This window comes from Accipiter gentilis, chromosome 16 (genome assembly GCF_929443795.1).
Source record: "Accipiter gentilis chromosome 16, bAccGen1.1, whole genome shotgun sequence".
Classification (NCBI taxonomy): domain Eukaryota; kingdom Metazoa; phylum Chordata; class Aves; order Accipitriformes; family Accipitridae; genus Astur; species Astur gentilis.
In genome coordinates this window covers 8,038,772-8,058,512 of record NC_064895.1, presented here as the reverse complement: position 1 = coordinate 8,058,512, position 19,741 = coordinate 8,038,772, and the positions used below count along the sequence as shown (strand labels likewise).

Below are 19,741 nucleotides of genomic sequence, written 5' to 3'. Positions count from 1 at the left end.
CTAGGAAAGTAGCAATAGAAAAGACCTATTATTTGTCTGGTGAGTCATTTCTAATGCAGAATATTATCTCCATAATATATTTCTCCATTGTTTTAGTAACTTGGAAAACAATTTAAACAAATTTTTAAGTTTTGAAAAGCTGTCTTCTGGGCTTTGTTTTATGTTGTTTTGTTGTTCTCACAAAGTTGGCTTTGCCTAGACAAAACAAGACAGTTGGCATATCTGAAGACAGAAGTCTCAGGACTCCAGCAATGTAGTAAACTAAATTCTATTTTTATTGCTAATGATTAAAATCAGAAAAACAAAAAGCAGGTGGTAGCACCACCTACTGCAACTTTGTAACCCACACAGAGCCACCAAAATTCACATTAATTCAGCAAGCAGAAGTCATTGCCAATTGAAAAAAAATGACAGGGTTTTTTTGGCCAAAAGTGTTATTTTGTATACCAGGTAGAATATTGATACTAAAAGATATGTGAAACTTAAAAATAATGGGAAAAATACCCCCCCACACTTTTCTATAAGTTTTTAAAAAGTTACATTTTTACCTTCAGATTTTTAACTGATTATTGAGTTGGAAAGTCTTTCCAATTGTCTCAGTTAGACTTTTAATAATTAAGGGGGAAGGGTAATATCTAGTCTTCAAGCAGTTATCTAGACAAATAAAGTAGAACATAAAAATAACACCGTCTGTTCCATTCATCAAACTAGATTCAGTTACACATACTTCTTTCATGTCCTACATGCCAGACTGTCCATTTGCATTTAGTTCTTGACTGGGTAAGGAGATGGACACCACTGCATTCTCTGGTGATACAGAGATATTATTATTTTGAGTAGAGGTAAACTGATGTCTCACTCAAGCACTGAGTTATCAGTCATCAGATTCTGTTGATTAATATCTAAAGAATTGTTTAAAGCTTCTTTGGTTTTCAGAATTACACTTTTAAAAGACGTCCTCACTTGGATTCAGCATTATTCTCCACCTTCTTTTTATAGGAACATTTTTTTCTGTTTCCTTTCAGAAAAAACTCTGCTTTTTTTTGTTGTTTTTTTTTTTTCCTAGGAGGGGATTTTTCTTCCCTTTTTTTTTTCCAACACAACACATTTTTTAGCCAAGTAAAAGGTGTAACTGGACCTTGGGATTAAAATTTACTTCATGCAGGGTATTGAAAATCTGTTTAATTCTTACTCAATAAAAAAATCCCCAAATTTTGCATTCTTCAGCCAGAAGAATTCTACCAGATTGGGTAGTTCCCACGGCGAGCCTGTCTCAGAGCAGCAAATACTGCCTGGCTGGGTCTCCAGGCTGCAGCCATGCTCCTAGGGAACAGAGGGAGGGATCCAAGGGAAAAGTGAATTTGTTTCCCTTGCTGAGTTCTGGTGAAGCTTTGTTAGGATCAAAACATCTTCATAAAACATCTTGACTCCAGTGAACAGGAGCCAGAAAATGCTGCATATTTTTCTGAGCAGCACTGGTGTTAGCAAGATTTCTTTTAGGTTTTGCCATGAAGGCTTCACTTTATGCAAGTGCTTGATTGGTGTGAACTATTTCATCTGCTCATGAACTGTCTTTTACCTGTCTTATACCATATGCTATACTTTTCAAATACTTTTCAAACAAATGTTGGCCTTTCACCCATTTCCAGAAATCCAGACAAAATAATATTCCATTCAATTTTGCTGGTATTAACATTTTTCTCAACAGTGGTATGTGCATAAGCAACTGTTGTAATAAATGTACTGAATTTTGGAGTATATTGATATATCGTGCTCTTGGACATTCAGAATGATAAACCAGATGTAAGATTAATGGAAAGAAACAATGCAGTATTCATAGCTGATGAGGAAATCTTGAACATGTTTAGATAAATAATCTCTGATATAAAAAATGCAGTTTAAATGCCAGGGAATCTTAATTACTTACAGTTTAATGAGGAAATTAATTAAGGCACAGCACAAGTACAAAGTAAGAATGCCTGTTGCTTTTCTCAGCAGATAATTGGTAGCTTTGAAATACTGAGAAAAGCCAAGCTTGAGACATACAAGGCTGTTATAGGGCCTATTATTTCACGTAGAGGTGAGTTATGGGCACGTATTGAAAAGAAAGTTAACTTCATAAAGGAACGACCAGGAAGAATCTGGAGGCATAAGAAGAATGATACATGCTTAAAAAAAAATAATCTAAGAGGGAAGTCAGTCCCAGCAATGAAAGTAGGCGAGACATGTAATTAGGATGATTAAAGATCCTTCCCATTATCTTCTGAGAGGTTACCCCCCTATTTTTTGACTTCATGGCCATGGAAAATGGAGAAGATTGAACAAAATATATAATTTCTTAATGTGAATTATCAACAATAGGAGAACTATATTCTTGGCTAAAAAAGTTTGGGCTAGTTGTGGGAAAGGCTGTTAGGATCTGGGAGAATGTAACAGCATCACATATATAGTGCTATAGTGGGATGTCTTAAACATTTCAGACAGGAAGGCTTCCAGTAATCTGTTATCATTGTGACGCTCCTGCTTAGTGTGCTGGCTAGAGATTTTTCCAGTTTGAACTTGGCAAGCAGGCAGTAGGTTTCTACCACTAGACCTGTAAAATTTATGTCTGATAATCCGATGAATCATGATGTAAGGAAGTTTTATGTTTCAGCCTGATGTTTTCCTTTCTATAGATGTATCATATTCCTCCTAATTATGGTCAAATGTATAGAAGAAAGGCAAGAAGAGTGGAAGCAGCCACGGGAAGCATCAGTGGCTACTTGTGAAAGATTCCCAGAGACTCTTTCAGGGAGTTTATAACACACTACATAATATAAACAGCAAAATAAAAAATCTACAGCACTTTTCATAACTACAGACTGAAACATTGAAATTACTTTTATTCATACTTCCACATGTGCTGTTTAGTCTTAGATGCATCTCCAGGGGAAGTCTGATTCCTGTAAATGGAAATAAATATATATGCCAATTAATGATAGCTTTTGGATTCAATATATATTGACAATGCAGTCCTACATTGCCACTCCATTTATTTACTATTAGTAGTAGGTTAGTGAGTTCTTTCCCAGAAGTTTTACTTGTATATTGTCACAATATTTACTTGCCAGTTACATGAATTGAGTCATTATCTATGCAGGAGCTATCTATATCTTCCTACTTACGGCACCCAAATGTTTGTTTCTTTGTTGCTTTTATTAACTTTTCTAATGCTGTTGCTCATCCTTGAAGTTATTGTTTTTCATTAAAAAAGACCAGGATGAAAAATTCTACAGCTGTAATGTTTCCAAGCTACATCAGGCTGTCCTAACTTTCATTTGAGAGCCTTGCTGTCCCAGATTGTGCACTTTCTCCATGAACTATTTGCAATAGTAATAATTCTTCTGCTGAGTATTAGAAACAGTAATGCTATCATACTACTAGGAGTAACTTGTAGATTAAGTCTAGTACTACTTAGTTAATTATTAAATCTAGCATTGTAGCATCAGGAAACCATGAGCTGATCAATGCACACATACAGCGATGTTGTAAACTTACAAGACGTATTTGTAATCCATAATCCCAAAATGAGCAAACAACAGGAGAAATGACTACATTTCATTTCTTGTTGCATGACTACAACACACAGACTGAGCAGCAATTTACAGATAGCGTGTTAGTTCTGTGTTTGGGAGTTCTTTTAATGGAGTTTTGCTCATTATTTATAACTTTTAACTGGAGTTTTTGAGAAGAAAAGAGTTGTTGCCAAGTGAGAAACCAGACAAAGGAAAACAGCTGGGGATGTTTTAGAGGCTCCTTGGTCTACTTGGGGCTGGTTCCGTGTGTCCAGAACAGTAGTAGCATAATTTAGCAATGGCAAAGCAAGCCCTGTCATGCTGTCCTGGCCAACATTATCCATGGACATATTTACACTGCCATCAAGTGTGATCTCTGTTAATTAGTTCTCAGGTTAGTTGATGTAGTTAGCTCCAGTGCTGATGGCAACAAAGCTGCTGCTGTTCAGGCTTCAGTGAAGGTTTTACCGGGACCCTGTCTATATTCTTGGTGGCTAAAGCCTGAGTTGCTATTGCTTAGCAACTGGTGGTTTCTAACCAGATTAATGTTACACATGCTGTAATCATTCTTAATAGAAAGGCATATGATATCGAGCAAATGTGTGTGTGTCTGTGAGAACAGAGGGCTGAAGATTGATGTAAGCAGTTAATCGGCATGTGGAAGATGGAAAACTACCGAAGTGAGCTTGATAGCATAGGAGGCCCTGCCTTCACTACCTAGATGATGCAGTAGAATTTGGGGGTTAGGGGGGTAGTGGATTTGCATGTAACATTTAGTGTCTTTTTGTACCAGTGAAAGCATTCCAACAAAATATGTTCTGTTGCATTTCTTTAAAAGGTGGCAAGTTTTAGTCACTGATAATCCCCTTTTATCCATAGATCTGAAAACTTTCGTGAAGTTCCCTCGGGAAAAAAGAACCTTCTCCCTTCCTTTTATGAAATAAGCTCTAAAATAATATCCTCATATTTTTGCATTTGGGTGGTGCAAATGATAGTAGTTTCAGAGTAAGTGTAGAGGATATTCAAACCGGTACTGGTCTTATTTGGAGGATTGAACGTGTACTTTGGACCGATCTGAACAGAAAACAGTTTTTCACTATCTCAGGACTTGTCAGGATTGCAAGTTTTCAGAACTGAACAAAACTGTGTGGTGGGTTGACCCCAGCCAGCAGCCAAACACCCATGCAGCTGCTTTCTCACTCCCCTCTCCCATGGGACAGGGAGAAAATGGAAGGAAGATGAGAAGACTCATGGACCAAGATAATGACAGTTTAACAGAGAAAGCGAGAGCTGCCTGTGCAAGCAAAGAAAACAGAGGAATTCATTGACTACTTCCCATCAGCAGGCAGGTGTCCAGCCACTCCCTGGAAAGCAGGGACTCAGCACCCATAACGAATTCATGGGAAGACAAATGTTATAACCACAAACATCCCCCCTTTCCTCCTCCTCTCTCTGGGCTGGCATAAAGAAATCTAGCTCCATCCCAGCCAGACCCAGCAGAAACTGAAACTTTGCTTTTTTTCTTTTTTCTTTTTTTTTTTAATGAAAGGCTGAAGAGGTGTATGGCCGATGGTGGCAATATGAGAAACCCAAACACATTCTTCTGCTTTTTCTATTCTACTTGACATTACTTGATTTTTGGCATGCTGAATCAGCCTCCCTCGGTCTTAATGAATATTTTCTCATTTAAATTAATTTAAATAGCTCCAACAGAGCAAAGTAGGAAAGATCAAGGCCAGAGCATCAAGATACTTTAAGTGCTTGATCAGAGTGTGAGGGATTTGCTTTCTAACCCCAAACCTGACCCAGATAAAGTGACAGCTGGCAGCTGCTTCTCCTAGGCTGAATCAACATCAAAATTACCAAGTTCTTCTAAGGCAGATTTCCTTCTCTCTTTGACTGGAAGAGGAAACCTTCATCAAAATTGATACCTTCCTGCAAAAAACCTTAGGTCTCAATGAGTTGAAATTTTCTAAGAACAGAAGAAAAAGAAAAGCAACAACAACAAAAAACCAGCTTCATTTATCCACCAAGGAGTAAGTCATGTAAAAATTCCTCAGGAAATCCAAAAGGAAGGGATGCATGCAATAAGGCATGCTCAGAGGTTATGTTTTGAGTAAGAAATTGCAGTTGTGTGTACAGCACAGAGCACAGCCATCAGTGCTCCCATAGGTGATCATCCACACTGATATCCTGTGTGAGATGATTCCACATATAAGAACTGAGGGTGCAGCGGCCAACTTTACCCCATTAAATGCTTTCAGTGCTAGCAGCTGAGGGCTAGAAAGTCATTGATATATGCTGCTTACCAAGATGATATCTTTGTGCTGTATTTAGTTTTAGCTGCCACTTTTACACGCGCATGTTCTTCCTGCCATGTGTAAATACATAGTGTGTTTTCAGTGCCTTTGCCATTTTCCTTTGGTCTGACTCAAAATGAAGTATAACCAACTGAAGGTCCTGTATGAACAGACTGCATAATTCAACTCAAATTAGCTTTTTGCTCAGAGTCCAGAGAATGAATACAAAAAGTTATATTACTTTCAAAATAAAGTCATTAGTAATCATTAAAGCAGCAGTCAAATGCAGACAGCGTTACAGCTGCATAAAAAAAATGGAACTGGAAGTCAAACATTACTACTAATCACTACCATTGTCCTGAAAGAGCAGAAATTAAGCACTGATTTAAACTCATTTTAAATCCCATTACTGGGAGACAAAATTGCTAAAAATGTGAAAGCCTTACTCATGGATTTCTGTAGAACAAAACCAGTTTTGCATTCTGAAACACTCACAAATGTCCTTAAGAGGTACCAGAATGACAGCCTAGGAACAATATCCAATTGCATGGGTGAATAATGGGTACGTGGAGGCAAGATTCCCATTACTGTCTTGCTGATGTGACTTGACTGATGGGGTGAGAAGCTGACAGGTTATTTTATTCCCCTTGCCCTTTCATGCTGAGACAACAAAAGAGAGGTGAAAGTTTTGTAGTGATGGACACCTCTCCTGTGGGAATTGACAGAATTTGCTAATTCATTTTCAGCCAATGAGTTTGTCACTACTAGCCTGGGCTTGATTTGAGCAGTGCATCAGAAATGAAAATCTCAATATTCCATTTGCAGCTCTCTGGCCTTTCTGGTGGCCCTATTTATGGCCTTGAATAAACAAAGGTATAGAGAAGCAAAATGGGCCCAACGGTAATAATTTGTTTTCCATTTGTAATGTGAGCTTGAAGACTCTTATACAAGCCTTTCTTCTCCCTCCCCTGAAAATGCAGCCGTGGCTGAAATACTGCACAACCCTATGTAACATCCCAGCAAACAGCAAATATTTATGGACGTCCTAAATAGTTAGTAAAGTAAGACTGTGGAAAAAACAGATTGCAATTGAAAGATACTGTGTTCGAGGTAATGATACTGTGCAAATGTAACTGTAAATTCAATGTTCTGTTAGTTCCCTCTATATTTTGTGTCTGTGATTACCAGATCAAAGTGAGGGCACTGCTGCACCACTGGGTTGCTATAGCTTAGTAAGTGATCACGTGTCTGCTGAGCCGTGGTAACTGAACTTGTTTACGCCGTTATACTATTAGCAAATATGAGCTAAGTCCAGGTTCTTTTACCCCCAGGCTATGGCTTAACTAATTCAACTTACCTTACAGGCAGATGGATAGTTACACCAATGGAGCTGATATGCTTAAGCACATTAAGCCATCAATCTAAGCTGTTATTATTAAACAATTTTTTGTTGAATTTGTCAGCTGTGTGCATTGCTCCTAAGAACAAGTTGGATGTATTCCTGACCATGCCAGAGCAGGAAAAGGCTGGCCTGATATCTGTCCAAAGTAACTTTGGTGTATTGCAGGTACAGGAGTAGAAAGAGCCCACGTGCATAATGTCAGTGACCTTGGCTCTACATGGGTATTTGCCCACGTACAGACCTCAATGAGAAATTCTTCCAGTGAACAAGGTCTGGAGACTATTTTACTTGTGTAGCTCAAGTAGGATTAGCAACACCTAAATGTGAAAGAATTTAGGCTGTCCCCCTCCCAGTGCAGCAGCTACAAACATAAATGCAGATAGCGAGGTGACCTGAACAAATAGCATCTTTGCCGAGAGAGCCAATATTGGTGTTCAGTTTCTCAATTCCTTTTTAACTAATCATGACAATCTGGCTTAATGTCATTTTGCTTTAAGCCCTCAACTGAGGAACAGAGGTGAAGAGCCCAGCCACCCAGCACTCCCCTTAGTCCCTGGAGGGGTGGGCTGGACATGATCAGTCCAGAGCTGTCCGCTCCTCTCCATTAACAGTAGAAGACAAGGGTGCCCAGGCTCCAGTGCTCCAAGGGTGCTCCAGTGAAAAGCCTGTGCTTGGGAAATGAAATGAAAAATTCATCTCTTTTGGTGAGATCAGTCCAGCGAACTTCAGGATTTGGAACTGGCCAAGCATTTGCACACCTTTTTGCAACATCCTAAATAAATATTGATTCTGCCCACCCTGCAATGCACAGCTTATCACTTTGCTTTCTAGTTTCACTGGCCACACAGAGAATTGATTCTCCCTCACCCCCATTGCTGTTTGTGTCATAGGGAAAGTCCGAATAACCCAGCAGCCGCACAGGTTGTAGTTGAATGTCAAAACCAACAAACAGAAACGTCCACCTCAGCCCTGGTGTAAACTGGTTTTAAAATGTAACGTCGGTGTGTCTGTGTATCCTAAGCAATCACAGAAATACGTGCAATATATTACATGGTTTCTAGAGCAACCAGAGAGGACCCGAGGAGGGTTGCACCCACTGTGCAGAGTGCTAAACAAATGCATTAGCGAGAAAGCTCTCTGTGGTGAGGTAGCTGGCAGAAGCCTTTTCTTTGTAAAGCACAACCTTCCTGAAGCTGAAACTGTATATGGGCCAGTTCCAAACTAATTCCTTCTTTAAGTAAAAATGCAGGCAAAAAAAAAAAAAGATTTTCAGTTGTTGAAGCACCCTGTTTTGACATTTTTTGAAGTGTCATTTTTCCAGGTTGAACATGCGTTCCTTCAGATCTCTTTTAACTTGTGAAAAAGGACAAAACTGTATGGAATTATTATGAAAATATAGAAGTTTCTTTCATTTTAGACTCTCACTTAACAATTTTATTAATTTTAAGTTAATTCTAAGTTGGTACTTTTTAATTTGTAGTTGAAAATTGCTATGGGAAGGGAAAACAGTTTCTTTGCTGTTTCTAATTACTTGCATTCCTTCATTAAAGACCTTGTGGTATAAATAACTCAGTAGAGCATGTAGTTGAGAATACACATGCATGCACAAGATCTTCAGGTGAGCTTTAACCTGTAATGTATTTCTTGAACCTCAGTAGTATTATGGCTGAAGTTGGAAGAGGAGGAGGAAGAAAAGAAAGGAAAGACTAGTTGGAGAGGGTTTTAGAGAAAAAGAAGAAAAAATAAAGCAGATCTCTGAAGGAGATGGGAAAAAAGAGGGATATGGGACAAGGGAACTGGTTAAAGCTGCTCCAGACCTGTGATTCTTTCTAGGAAGAAACCTTGTTGTGGTTATTGCTATTTTTGAGAGGGGAAAATGGCTCATTTAAAAGGTACTGTCATTCCATATCTACTTAAATTGCCAAAAGGAAGCTACGTATTATAGTTTATGCAATCATATTTACTAAGTAAAAAATGCCATCAGCTGTCAATCATACTACCCCAGCATTTAAGTGTTCACAGAAATCCTCACCAAAATTGGCTTCTGTAGGAATGAATATATTTGAGCTCTCCTTCCAAACTTTCACATACAGAAACACCCATACACATCCTGTCTCTGGTAATATGGAGCTTTATCATCTAATGTCAAAAGGCCTTATTGAGGGTTTTCACGGCTGCAGCTACTAATAGCTAATTTCAGATTTCAGTGGAACTGCTGACTTTGCCCTCACATCCCAGCAGGGTCAAAGGTTTTTCATGCTAAATGTCTCCTACCATGGTAGTTCAATGTAACAGATGCAGTTGTTCTCTAACGTTAAAAGACTTATTTATTGGACATTTGAAAGACGGGGAGAGTGCTCAGACCTTTTGGCCTACCGTAAAACAAAGCTGTAAAAACAGAATTACATGACCAGCTAGTAATAATTGTTGTAGATCTGATTGTGGTTTTTACCAAACAGTAAAGTAAATATAGTGTGAGCATATCTAGTTTTAACCTGAAAATGGAAAGGTTACCAAACCCGTGTTCTGTCAAACATAGTTTAACATTAGAGATCTAGCACATTTTTAAGAAGAGTCTTAAAGAAATGCTTTTCCTCAAAGTGCATTTGAAATATATTGAAAAGACTAATTTCAGCTAGAGTTTATTTTTTCTAAGTGTCTGTTCCATTTTCCATACATATGCAGAAGACAGAAAGAAGATCATTAAATATCTACACACATCCAATAAGACAAAGATCATGTATTTTCTCTTCACAAACCAGGGAAAATGTCCAGGGACATTTTCTGTGTACTTTTAGGAGAGGAGTAAGCCAAGTTTTCTGACTTGTGTACTCCTCTCACTACTGGACTTTGTCCTACGCTTTGTCCTGGCATTCTGCCTCACTTTGGTCTCTTGTAAGTATGTTTTCCAATAGTTTCTTCAGGTATTTTAATAGACTCAGTAAGCATTTTGCTTCTCTGACACCACAGTTAAGCCTTTGCAGCTGTGCAAAATCATTCTAACTGTGTTTCTGACCTGCATTTTCTGTTTACTCTCTGCCAAGGCCCGAGATAGATTTCTTGGACCTCCTCAGGTGTCCACTGTGGAGGGAGCTGCAATTCCGTCCAAGAGCTGTCACAGCAGGTGGAAGATGAATGCGTACAAAAGGCAGTTGTTGCATTTTACCTGGGGGGGAGGAAAAACGATGGATTCTGAAGAGCTGTAGGAGAGGAGAACTAAAGGTTTTTCTGGGGTATCCAGAAGTCTTGGGCTCACAGACTAAGGGTCATTATTCACAATAATTAGCTAATATATTCTTTAATAGTCCCACTTTTTAATATAGCAGATTTGGGATTCCTCTCACAGCTCCTGAAAAGCAATAAAAGGTAAATGGCTCATTCAGGAGCTTCACACAGTCATTCAGCTGTGAAAAATCGAGGAAGAAAGGGCTTTTAGGAATTTCCTAGGCTGTTTGAAGCACACGATCACACGGAGCCATGTCTGAACACAATGGGTTATCACTGGCTCACTCTTTTTGCTTGCAGTCATTTGTTAATTTTGATAAGGAGTGATCAAGTTATTTAACTGTATTAGTCATTTAAATTCTAGAATGACTGAGAAGTGAATCTGCTTTAACACTCCACAGCATTAGCCAGCACCTTTTTACATTTATTCCTTGAAGAGGGGCAGGGAAGAGGAACTTGCAGATCTCTGGGGTAAAAGGAATAAGGCAGCTCAGAAAGGCTTTCAAGGAGCATAAATGAGCCTGGCTGGCTCAGAAAAGGCTGCTGTGTGGAACCAAAGCCTTTCAGGGTGATCACCACAATATTGCTAAGGCAACCCGTGTTTTGTGGATGACGTTTAGCTGCCAAAAGCTGGGAGGAGGGAGTTGGTGCTGCCAAGACCAAGATGACCCCTGACAGCTCCTGTGATCCCCTGCAATATATTTCATTTTATACTTTTTCCAAGATAGGACCTGAGGGATGCAGCCAGCTTCCTCTCCTTCATTTAATAGGCTGTGTGCCTGGCTACTCTCTCTGACAGCTGAAGCCTGGTTTCACAGTCCTGCTATCTGGAACCATGCTATATAAGAGTGGACAGGCTGGATGAAAGCAAGAGACCAGGAATTCCTCAATCCTGCTCTTCGGCAGGTGAGGAGGGTGATTGTTTAGTTTTAGCAGTCTTGGTAGTAACCTGAGCTAAGTAAAATGCTGGGATTCTTCAATATTTATTAGAGTAATATATAAGAGAAATGTGTTTATGTTTGGAAAGCCAAACAAATTGTCTCTCTTGGGCACAACTTAATATGAATAATGAATTCTCTGAGTTATGAAATGGGCAGATGAAAATATAACAAAAATAGAAAAAAAAGCAGAGAACATCATCATGCCACTGGAAAAACCCATTCCTAAAGCCATTTGAATTTCTGGCTGCTGCATCTGGAAATGGGAAAGTGGAGTAACAAAAATATACAGAGAAGAGTGAGAAGGATGATGAAAGATTTAAAACAGCTTTGCCATAATAAACTACTAAACAGATTGATTCCTCCATTTGGAAAAGAGAGGACTGAGGCAGGGATATGGTAGAAGTCTACACAATTATAAATGATATAGACATAGCGAAAAGGGATCGATGATCCATTATTTTTCACAACCAAAGAACTAGGGCCACCTAATTGAATTATCAGGCATCCTGATAAACAAACAAAAAGGAAATTATTTTTCAAATAATGCATAATTAAATTGTGAGGTGCATTGGCACAGGATGCGGTAGAGGTTATCAGTATAAATGGGCTCAAAGAAGATTAGATGAATTCATAGAGGATAGATCCATTGCTGGCTATTAAACACGATGGTCTAGATTAAACTTCCATCTCAGGAAGTCCCTTAAGTGCTGATTGCTGGAAGTTGGAAAGGTATTCTAAGCAATCTAAGTATTTGCTGTTCCAGCAGCATCCACTTTGGGCCAGTGCTGGAGCCAACATACTGGGATGAACACATCTTTGCTGGATCCATCCAGAACACTTTCATGTGTGTGTGTGTGTGTGTGAAAAAATAAGAACAAAAAAAAACAGAGGGCGTGATGAGAAAAACAAAAGCAACTTATTTAAAAATTAGTTCCTCTTTTCACACAGGCCTCTTGCAAAGGAAACCTCAATAACCTTAAATCTCCTGCTATCATCCTTAACTTTTACTTCAATCAGAATTTTCCCAGCCCTACTCTGCTTATGTATTTTTGTTGTTTACCAGCATGCTATCAAAACAACAGACAAGAATATTGTATTTGACAATACTGCCACCTGGGCTACATCTGTAGTAGTAAATTAAATACTACCAGGACAAAGGCCCAACAAATAGGAATTTGATTTTTTAGAATGTTGGTTAGAGAGGTCCCTGTCTTAGTTTTAAGCTTGGCCGACTAATTTTCACTTTCCCAAATAATTCCCAGGCTTGACTAGAGAGTTAGCATGGGCAATGGGCCATTCCCAATAACAGTTTGGATGGAGCCAGCCTGTTCTTGAAGATATGGCTAGACCACACCGGTTGGCCTCATGGCCAGAGAATGGGCCTTCGCCATGCCTAATTTACTATATAGATGTTGTAATATTGATTGGATAGAACCTCTTGGAGATTGCATGAGAAAAGGAATAGGTTTGCCACAAGTGATTTTGGCCAATTAGCTTTGGTCATTTCCCTTAGATCAAGATCAGCCTAACAACAGTTCTCAGTGATACACACCTTGTAGCAGACTGGGCATATCTTTGGCTAGGGTCAAAGGCCACCTGCAAGAAATGCTTTAATCGGATAGCAGGCTAGTGGACTTTGAGGTACAGAAGATATCTCTTCTAGATCTCTAAGTATCTCTAGCCTGGAAGAGGCTATTTGGTTTTCTCAGAACATGGAGTAATATGGTGAGAGTCCTGTATTCATACTCCCGACACATTTTATGCTCTGTAATTATGTGATCAAATGAAGTTGCACCTGCTGTTTAATCCAGACATTTTAAGGCCCATGTTTTCTTTCATCTGTTGTCAAAGTTAATATGCCAGGTGCTACATAAGGCAGAACTAAAAGAACAACAGCTACCATAGGGAGCTTACAGGCCAAAATAAAAGCACACATACAAAAAAAATCGGTGGCAGATCCAGAACAGGCCAATAATAAATAAATTAAAATCCAATGAACTGAGCAGTTCAATATCAGTTGTAGTTCAGCCTCACTCTTGTATTGTGATGGAGAAGGCAGTTAATTGATTGTAAATCTTGCTGATGCGAGCCTTTTAAAGTATGTGAGCAACAAGTCCACTGAGACTGGGGCCTATTTTGTGGATGGAGAGGTTATGGAAGAACTATGATTAGAAGATGGAAACAACATGTCTTGTTATTAAGGGCAAAATGAACGCATAAAAAATGAGGGCCAACATAGAGGCATATCTTGGTGGAAGACTTTGCAGGTGAAGAAAGGGAATTTAAACTGATATGTCAGGCTCAGAGAGTAGATCAAAAGGTTAAAACTGAGATGATGAAATTTGAAGGATGGACAAAGTGATTATCGAACTGAGAAGAAGCAGTGATATCAGATGTTTTCTGTGCAGTGACTGTCAAAATGCTCACTTAGACCATGGGCAGACAGGAACAGGATAGAAGACAGCATGTGTCCATTAGCTCGTACAGAAACTTCGCTTCCCTGACCCAGAACACAAAGAAACGACCTACTGACCCGCAATCCAGTACCAAGTGGAACTCAGGCAAGATTCGGAATTGACCCTTAAGAGACTCTTACCTCTCCTTTGGTTTGCAGTCTTCTAGAGTGGTCTAATATTTCATCCAGTGGCAAATCCATTGTGTTCTGCCTGATTTCTGACTCCTTAGCGCTCGTAAAGTCCATTTTCCACGGCTGCAGAATCACTCAATGTCCATGATTAACTCTGGCTATCTAAGTTGTATTTAAGCTGTATCACCTTATCACGCAATGACATTTCAAGGCCCTTTACACAGGACGCTCGTTCATTGAATACTGTGGTATCTAGTGCTGATCAAAAAAACAGCACTTCATTCCCAAGGTAACGTCTCCTTAGCAGGGTAAGCAACGGCACAAGGCAGGGCGTGCTCCTGACAGACATCAGCCTGTTCTGAGGACAAAAGCTGTGCCGTGCCAGCTTGATCTCAGGCGCTGGCCCATGTCATTTCCCACTCTACATGTAGTAGCTTCAAGGTTGAATGAGCCGTCTGGATCTGTCAAGCTGGTTCCAGCTCAGCAACGTCTCCTGACGTTTTCAAGCTTAAGTCTGGAGAACTTCAGCTGTGAAAGGTTCCTATCACAGTCTTGAGTGTCGTCTGTGCCGTGTTGCACTGGAACGCATGACAGATCCATCACATTTTTAAAAAAGAAAATGAGATACTAGATGTAAATGACAGTTTCTGCTCTCCTATTTATGCAGATCACAGCAACATTTTACTATACATTCAGCTTTCACAGAAGCAGACATCTCTGCACTTTTAAAGCCTATCATTTTTTTGTCACTATTTTGAGCCCTGTTGAGTGAAGACTTCTCCTACTATTTTTTAGTTTCAGTTTCAGAGGCAGGTTTTTGCTTTCTATTTAGACCAGTCTGTAATGCAGTAGTTTGTATACTGAGAAGGGATTTTAACTAGTAATTGTGTCCCTTGTCTGTGGACTGTGTGTTCCATACATTGTTTAAAACCTTAAATTGTAAATAATCCTATTTTCTTAATCTCATTTTTGTTTGCCCATTAAACATTCCATGCTAAGACTACCATTTTCCTCTGTGTCCACTGGTGTAGAACGTTCTACCAGTAGGCCCACCTTGAGCAAAGGGCAAGCTGAAATACTATGGATATATGAAATAGAGGAGATGAATGACATAAAATGATTGCATGCATTTTATGACACTTGAATTTCAGCATACACGACAGTTCTGTGATAATCTGCCTGACTTGATTACCATGAGATATGAAGGTTGCTGCTGTGCTCATGAATGAAGGATATGCTTTTCATTTCTATGGTCAATAATAAAACCAGTAATTTCTAGGAAAAATGTAAACTGAATAAACAAAGACCATGTATGTCTGTTGCTGAAGGAATAATATGACCTCACACAAAGATTGTCTTCATAATACTGCAAGAGCCACTGAGACTTTAGATTAATTTATGCTTCATAAGTGCAGAATACAAAAACTGAATCTCTTCAAGGGCTGAAGGAACTGACAGTAGCCTTTTGAAAAGACAGTCTAAACAATGAATTAGTGATGTGAATAGGTATAGTCATAAAATATAAAGAAATAAGAAGTCCTTATGCTTAGGAAGTAAACTAATCACTAAGAGCTACTCATATCCCTCATGCAGATTCATAAACCTAAGGGAAGCACAAAGGAAGTCTAAGTTCCTTTGAAACATTTGCAATTGACCCTATTCAAAACAGAAGAGAGCTCTTTTGCAGGATGGAAATTCTAACTTTTTTGTGCTCTCTCTAGGCTCTTCTAGACAACAGGCTCACTGATGCTAACAAATGTATTCATGTAGGACAGCTATGAGAAGGAAATGAATTTGAATCCTAATTCTACTGGATAATTGAGGCAGAAAGAAATTAACTGAATTGTCCAAATTTGCACAGGAATTCTATCAGCAAAGTCAGAATCTGACTTATGGATCCCATTCCTTGACCTTTCCCTTTCGTTTTGAAAAGGAAATTTATTTTCTTCTTTTTTTTCTAAAACACACCAAACTCATAAACATTTAGTCCAGTTTAGCCTACCCCTACAATTTTAGTCTAGATTTGGGCAGAGCTTGTGAGAATAATGCTGATTTCTTGCAAGGGAGGAATAATGTTATGCATTTTATTTTCTTTGGATCATTCTGTAAGTGTTTCTGAATATATGTACATGATATAACTTTGGAATAAATTAGTAGCTTCTTTTTCAAAAATACAAAACCACTATTTCAACGTAAAGCTCCTTTATTATGAAGTTAACAGTAAGATCTCCTAGTTACTTACCTGAATGTAAAGGATCCTTCAGAATATTTTTGTTATAACTTTCATTTGATTCATTAGTCCTGTGCAGCCAAATTAGAGGACAGGCATATGAGTTATACAACATAGGCAGAGCATGTGAACAAAGTCTCCATGGAAACTGCCTAATTTGTGCTTTTATTTAATTAAAGTTGTCCATTATCTCTCCAAATGAAATTTAATTTAAATTCATATGCCAGTCATTTTTTAAATTGTGTATGAGTTTTTATCCGTCACTTAACGAGATCTCTAGTAGGCTGTATTTTAGCAGAGTGAGTTTATTTAACAATTGAGTTTATACACAAGATGTTTATTTGACAGCTCAGCTTATCCAACATTCTTAACATCCTTGGGAGTTATTTTCTATGCTGTATCTGTGCTATACTGCCCATTATTATCAATTGTATATTCTTAACCTCACGAATTATCAAAACCAGGACCAATTGTTTGAGAGTTGGATACTCTCAATGAGTACCCATGAGCATATTCACTCATTTTGTTTGCTGTGAGATAATTGGGAAAAAAATCTTAGTACAAATAAAAAGTGCAACCAAGACCAAGAAATATACAAAATGCATGTATTCGTTAAATGGAGTATTGAAACAGGCAAAGCAGTGTGTCTGTTGTAAGCTGAACCACAAAAACCAGCTTGTCTGACACAGGGATTGAGGTGCTCTTCAGAAAAGTCTGAGCTGGATCAAACATACAGCAATATCTGCCTGAGGATATGAGGAGCATGAACTGATGTGAGTTATTTAGAAGTCATCAGTCCTCGGTCGTGCACTACAGAAACATGATCTGCAATACCTGATTTTGTCTTTCTCTGAGGAATTGCTGGTTGAACTCATAGTGGGAAGCTATGGAGTACTCCATTCTTTTGCTGTTCTTTTGAGGTGTCTGTGCTTGTAAAACACACAGATGGTAAGAAAGAGTGCAGTGAAAGGCTGTATATACTCAAACAACTTCCACTCAGCTGAGACACCAGCAAATGTGGATAATAGGGCAAAAACATTAAAAAAAAAAATTTAAAAGCTAGTATTGCGTACTTACATGAAACGCTTTACTGTGGTATTTTGTATCCTAACCTACGTATTCTCAAGCCAATCTTGCACCTTAAGGAAGTGTTACTGACCCAATTTTCCATATGTGGCTCCATGTTAGAAATACCTGAGCTAGGTACCAGGTCCAACGGAATTTGTATGCCAGCATGACAAGAGCGCAATGCGGAGGCAACCAGCTGCAATTCTGAAAGTGATATAGGCAGGGGAGCTGAGAGCTGCACTCCAGCCGTTCAGCAGGTTTCTGCGTACCTCAGTGCATTCATACAGCATAGACATGCCATCTGAGCTTAAGTACTTTTCCAGAACTAAACAAGTTGTCTCTGGCACTAAAGTAAATGTTATTGACAGAAGCAACTCACCATCGCAGCATTGTCAGAGTTCAGAATTGCAGAATTAAAATGGTTGTGAATAAAAGGAAAAGAAAGCGGCCTGAGAATCATGAGTGGCATTATTATCAGCAGAGGTGGGAAGTGCCAAAGGTACAACTGGAGGACTGACAATAATGATTCTTTCTGGAATAAATACATTAAGGCTAAATGGCAGTAGAATTCAATGTGACTAAACAAAGCTGAAAAGAACAATGTAAAAGATGTTAAAAAAAGAAGGCATTTATGAATATTATGACACTAGTGATATGAAAACATCTGGCAAAATTAAAAAAAATAAAAATGGAAGAACACTAGTACAACTGGCAAAGAGGAGTAGATACTGCATATAATAGCACCTCAACAGCTTCACGGTATCAGAGATACTGAATGGTAGTAGGTATCACGGAGTGGATTTAAAAACTAGAGGAGGGTGTATGTCTGGGTATACCAAATTATCAGAGTTATTAAATAGCTACTTTGTTTCTGTCTTTTCAGAAGAAGAGGGTGGCGATCTGCTCAAGTCGGGCTTCAGTTTTCCAGGGACGCCAGAGGAGGAGCTAGGTACAGACACCATCTCTCAGATAACTCGTACTGCTCGTACATCCAGGGGCTGAGTGCAGCCGTGGGGGCGAGGAGGCAGGAGGCTGCTCTGGGGTACAGCCTTCCTCCGGCCCCAAAGCCCACGGCAGGCATGGCACCAGGCCGTGTTAACGAGAGCTGCCAAAAAACTCTCAGTCCAGGCCTCCCGGGAATTTCTCACCTGCTCGATAAGGTTAGAGAATCAAAAGCAGAAAAACATCAGATTTGGGTAACATCCAGGCAACCGAGAATTCAAAAGAAGGTGTTCGAGGAAATGATCGACGTTCCTTCCTTTGTCTTTTTCTTTTTGTCTGATCCCTTAGAGGACATAATAATTGCAGAAAGAGTTTTCAATGTTACCTTTTGAATGTAAAAAAATAACAGAAGCAAGAAGACATGAGAAACTCATAGAACTCATTTCATGTGTGAAATCTTGATACCTCTGTCTCACAAAGCTAGTAGTAAAATGCCCCACTGGCTTCAGCGTAACCAGATTTATACCTTTTAGATTGTGCAAAATTGAGTTTCTCTTCCTGGAATTTCATATTCAGATTGTCACTGTTTTATGTGAAATCCATCAAAATTTTGATTTATGTGCGACTACTTCATGTGGTTATTTTTGGAAGAGAAATATAGAAAGTGGTTTCTGTGTGTTTGCTAGTTAAAGCTCCCTTTATTCAAAGCGAGCATACTTAACATTTCAGAAGTTAGTGTAACAGTAATTTTTCTTCTTTTCTGCATATGCTTATGTTAATACATTGCAACAGTTTATTTTGTGTTATTAGGATATTTTTTCATTTCACAAGAATATTATAAACTCTCACCCTGACCTTATTGTTGCACATTGATAGGAAGATAAATCATAGTTGCTATATTAAGGAAAAAAAACCAACCAACAAACAGTTTGAACAAGGAGCATGAATTCAGGCAGTGGATGGCATTATGTTTAAATAATCTCTTAGAACAGGATTTTCTAAAACAAGTAGTGTTGCCACTCAGTTACACTTAAGTCAGGGAAGTTCAGTGTAGAAATATATGTATTGGACTTGTTTGTCCACTAAATATTAAAAAAACAAGTAAAAAAAAAAGCTATGGGATAAGTACCAAAGATTGGACAGGAGGATGTGTTAAGGAAGACACTGAAGAACCTTCAGGCAGTTTCTGCTTTAATTAAAATAGTGTAAGAGGGAAGACACAGTTAAATATGAGGCTCCCTAGGAATCTCACAAGTGAATCCTATGGAGGAATCATGAAATGAGCACATCTCTCAGCCTTCTTGGACATCTGGGGTTTTTTTCACCCTGCTGCCCCACTTCACAGCACACAGGAAGGAGTTCAGATGCCCCGGGATAGAATTAATCTCATCTAACAGTTGGAAAGTAATTCAGATGTAGATGTCTAAACTGTGGGTAGCTGGACTTCCTTTAGAGTCAATGAAGAGTGATAGACTTTTCTAGGTCATAGCAG

The 19,741-nt window shown here is 38.8% G+C and overlaps 1 protein-coding gene across 2 annotated transcripts in view; it reads left to right on the top strand.

Moving 5' to 3' along the window:
- The window catches only part of DLGAP2 (DLG associated protein 2), a 478,161-nt gene that overhangs the window by 360,072 nt on the left and 98,348 nt on the right, over positions 1–19,741 (top strand). Inside the window, exon 4 of one of the 2 annotated variants that reach the window (XM_049818620.1) lies at positions 18,191–18,256. The exons of the other annotated variant lie outside the window; for it this stretch is intronic. Coding sequence (XP_049674577.1) covers positions 18,191–18,256 — 66 coding nt within the window. The remainder of the gene's footprint in view (positions 1–18,190; positions 18,257–19,741) is intronic. 2 annotated transcript variants of the gene reach the window in all.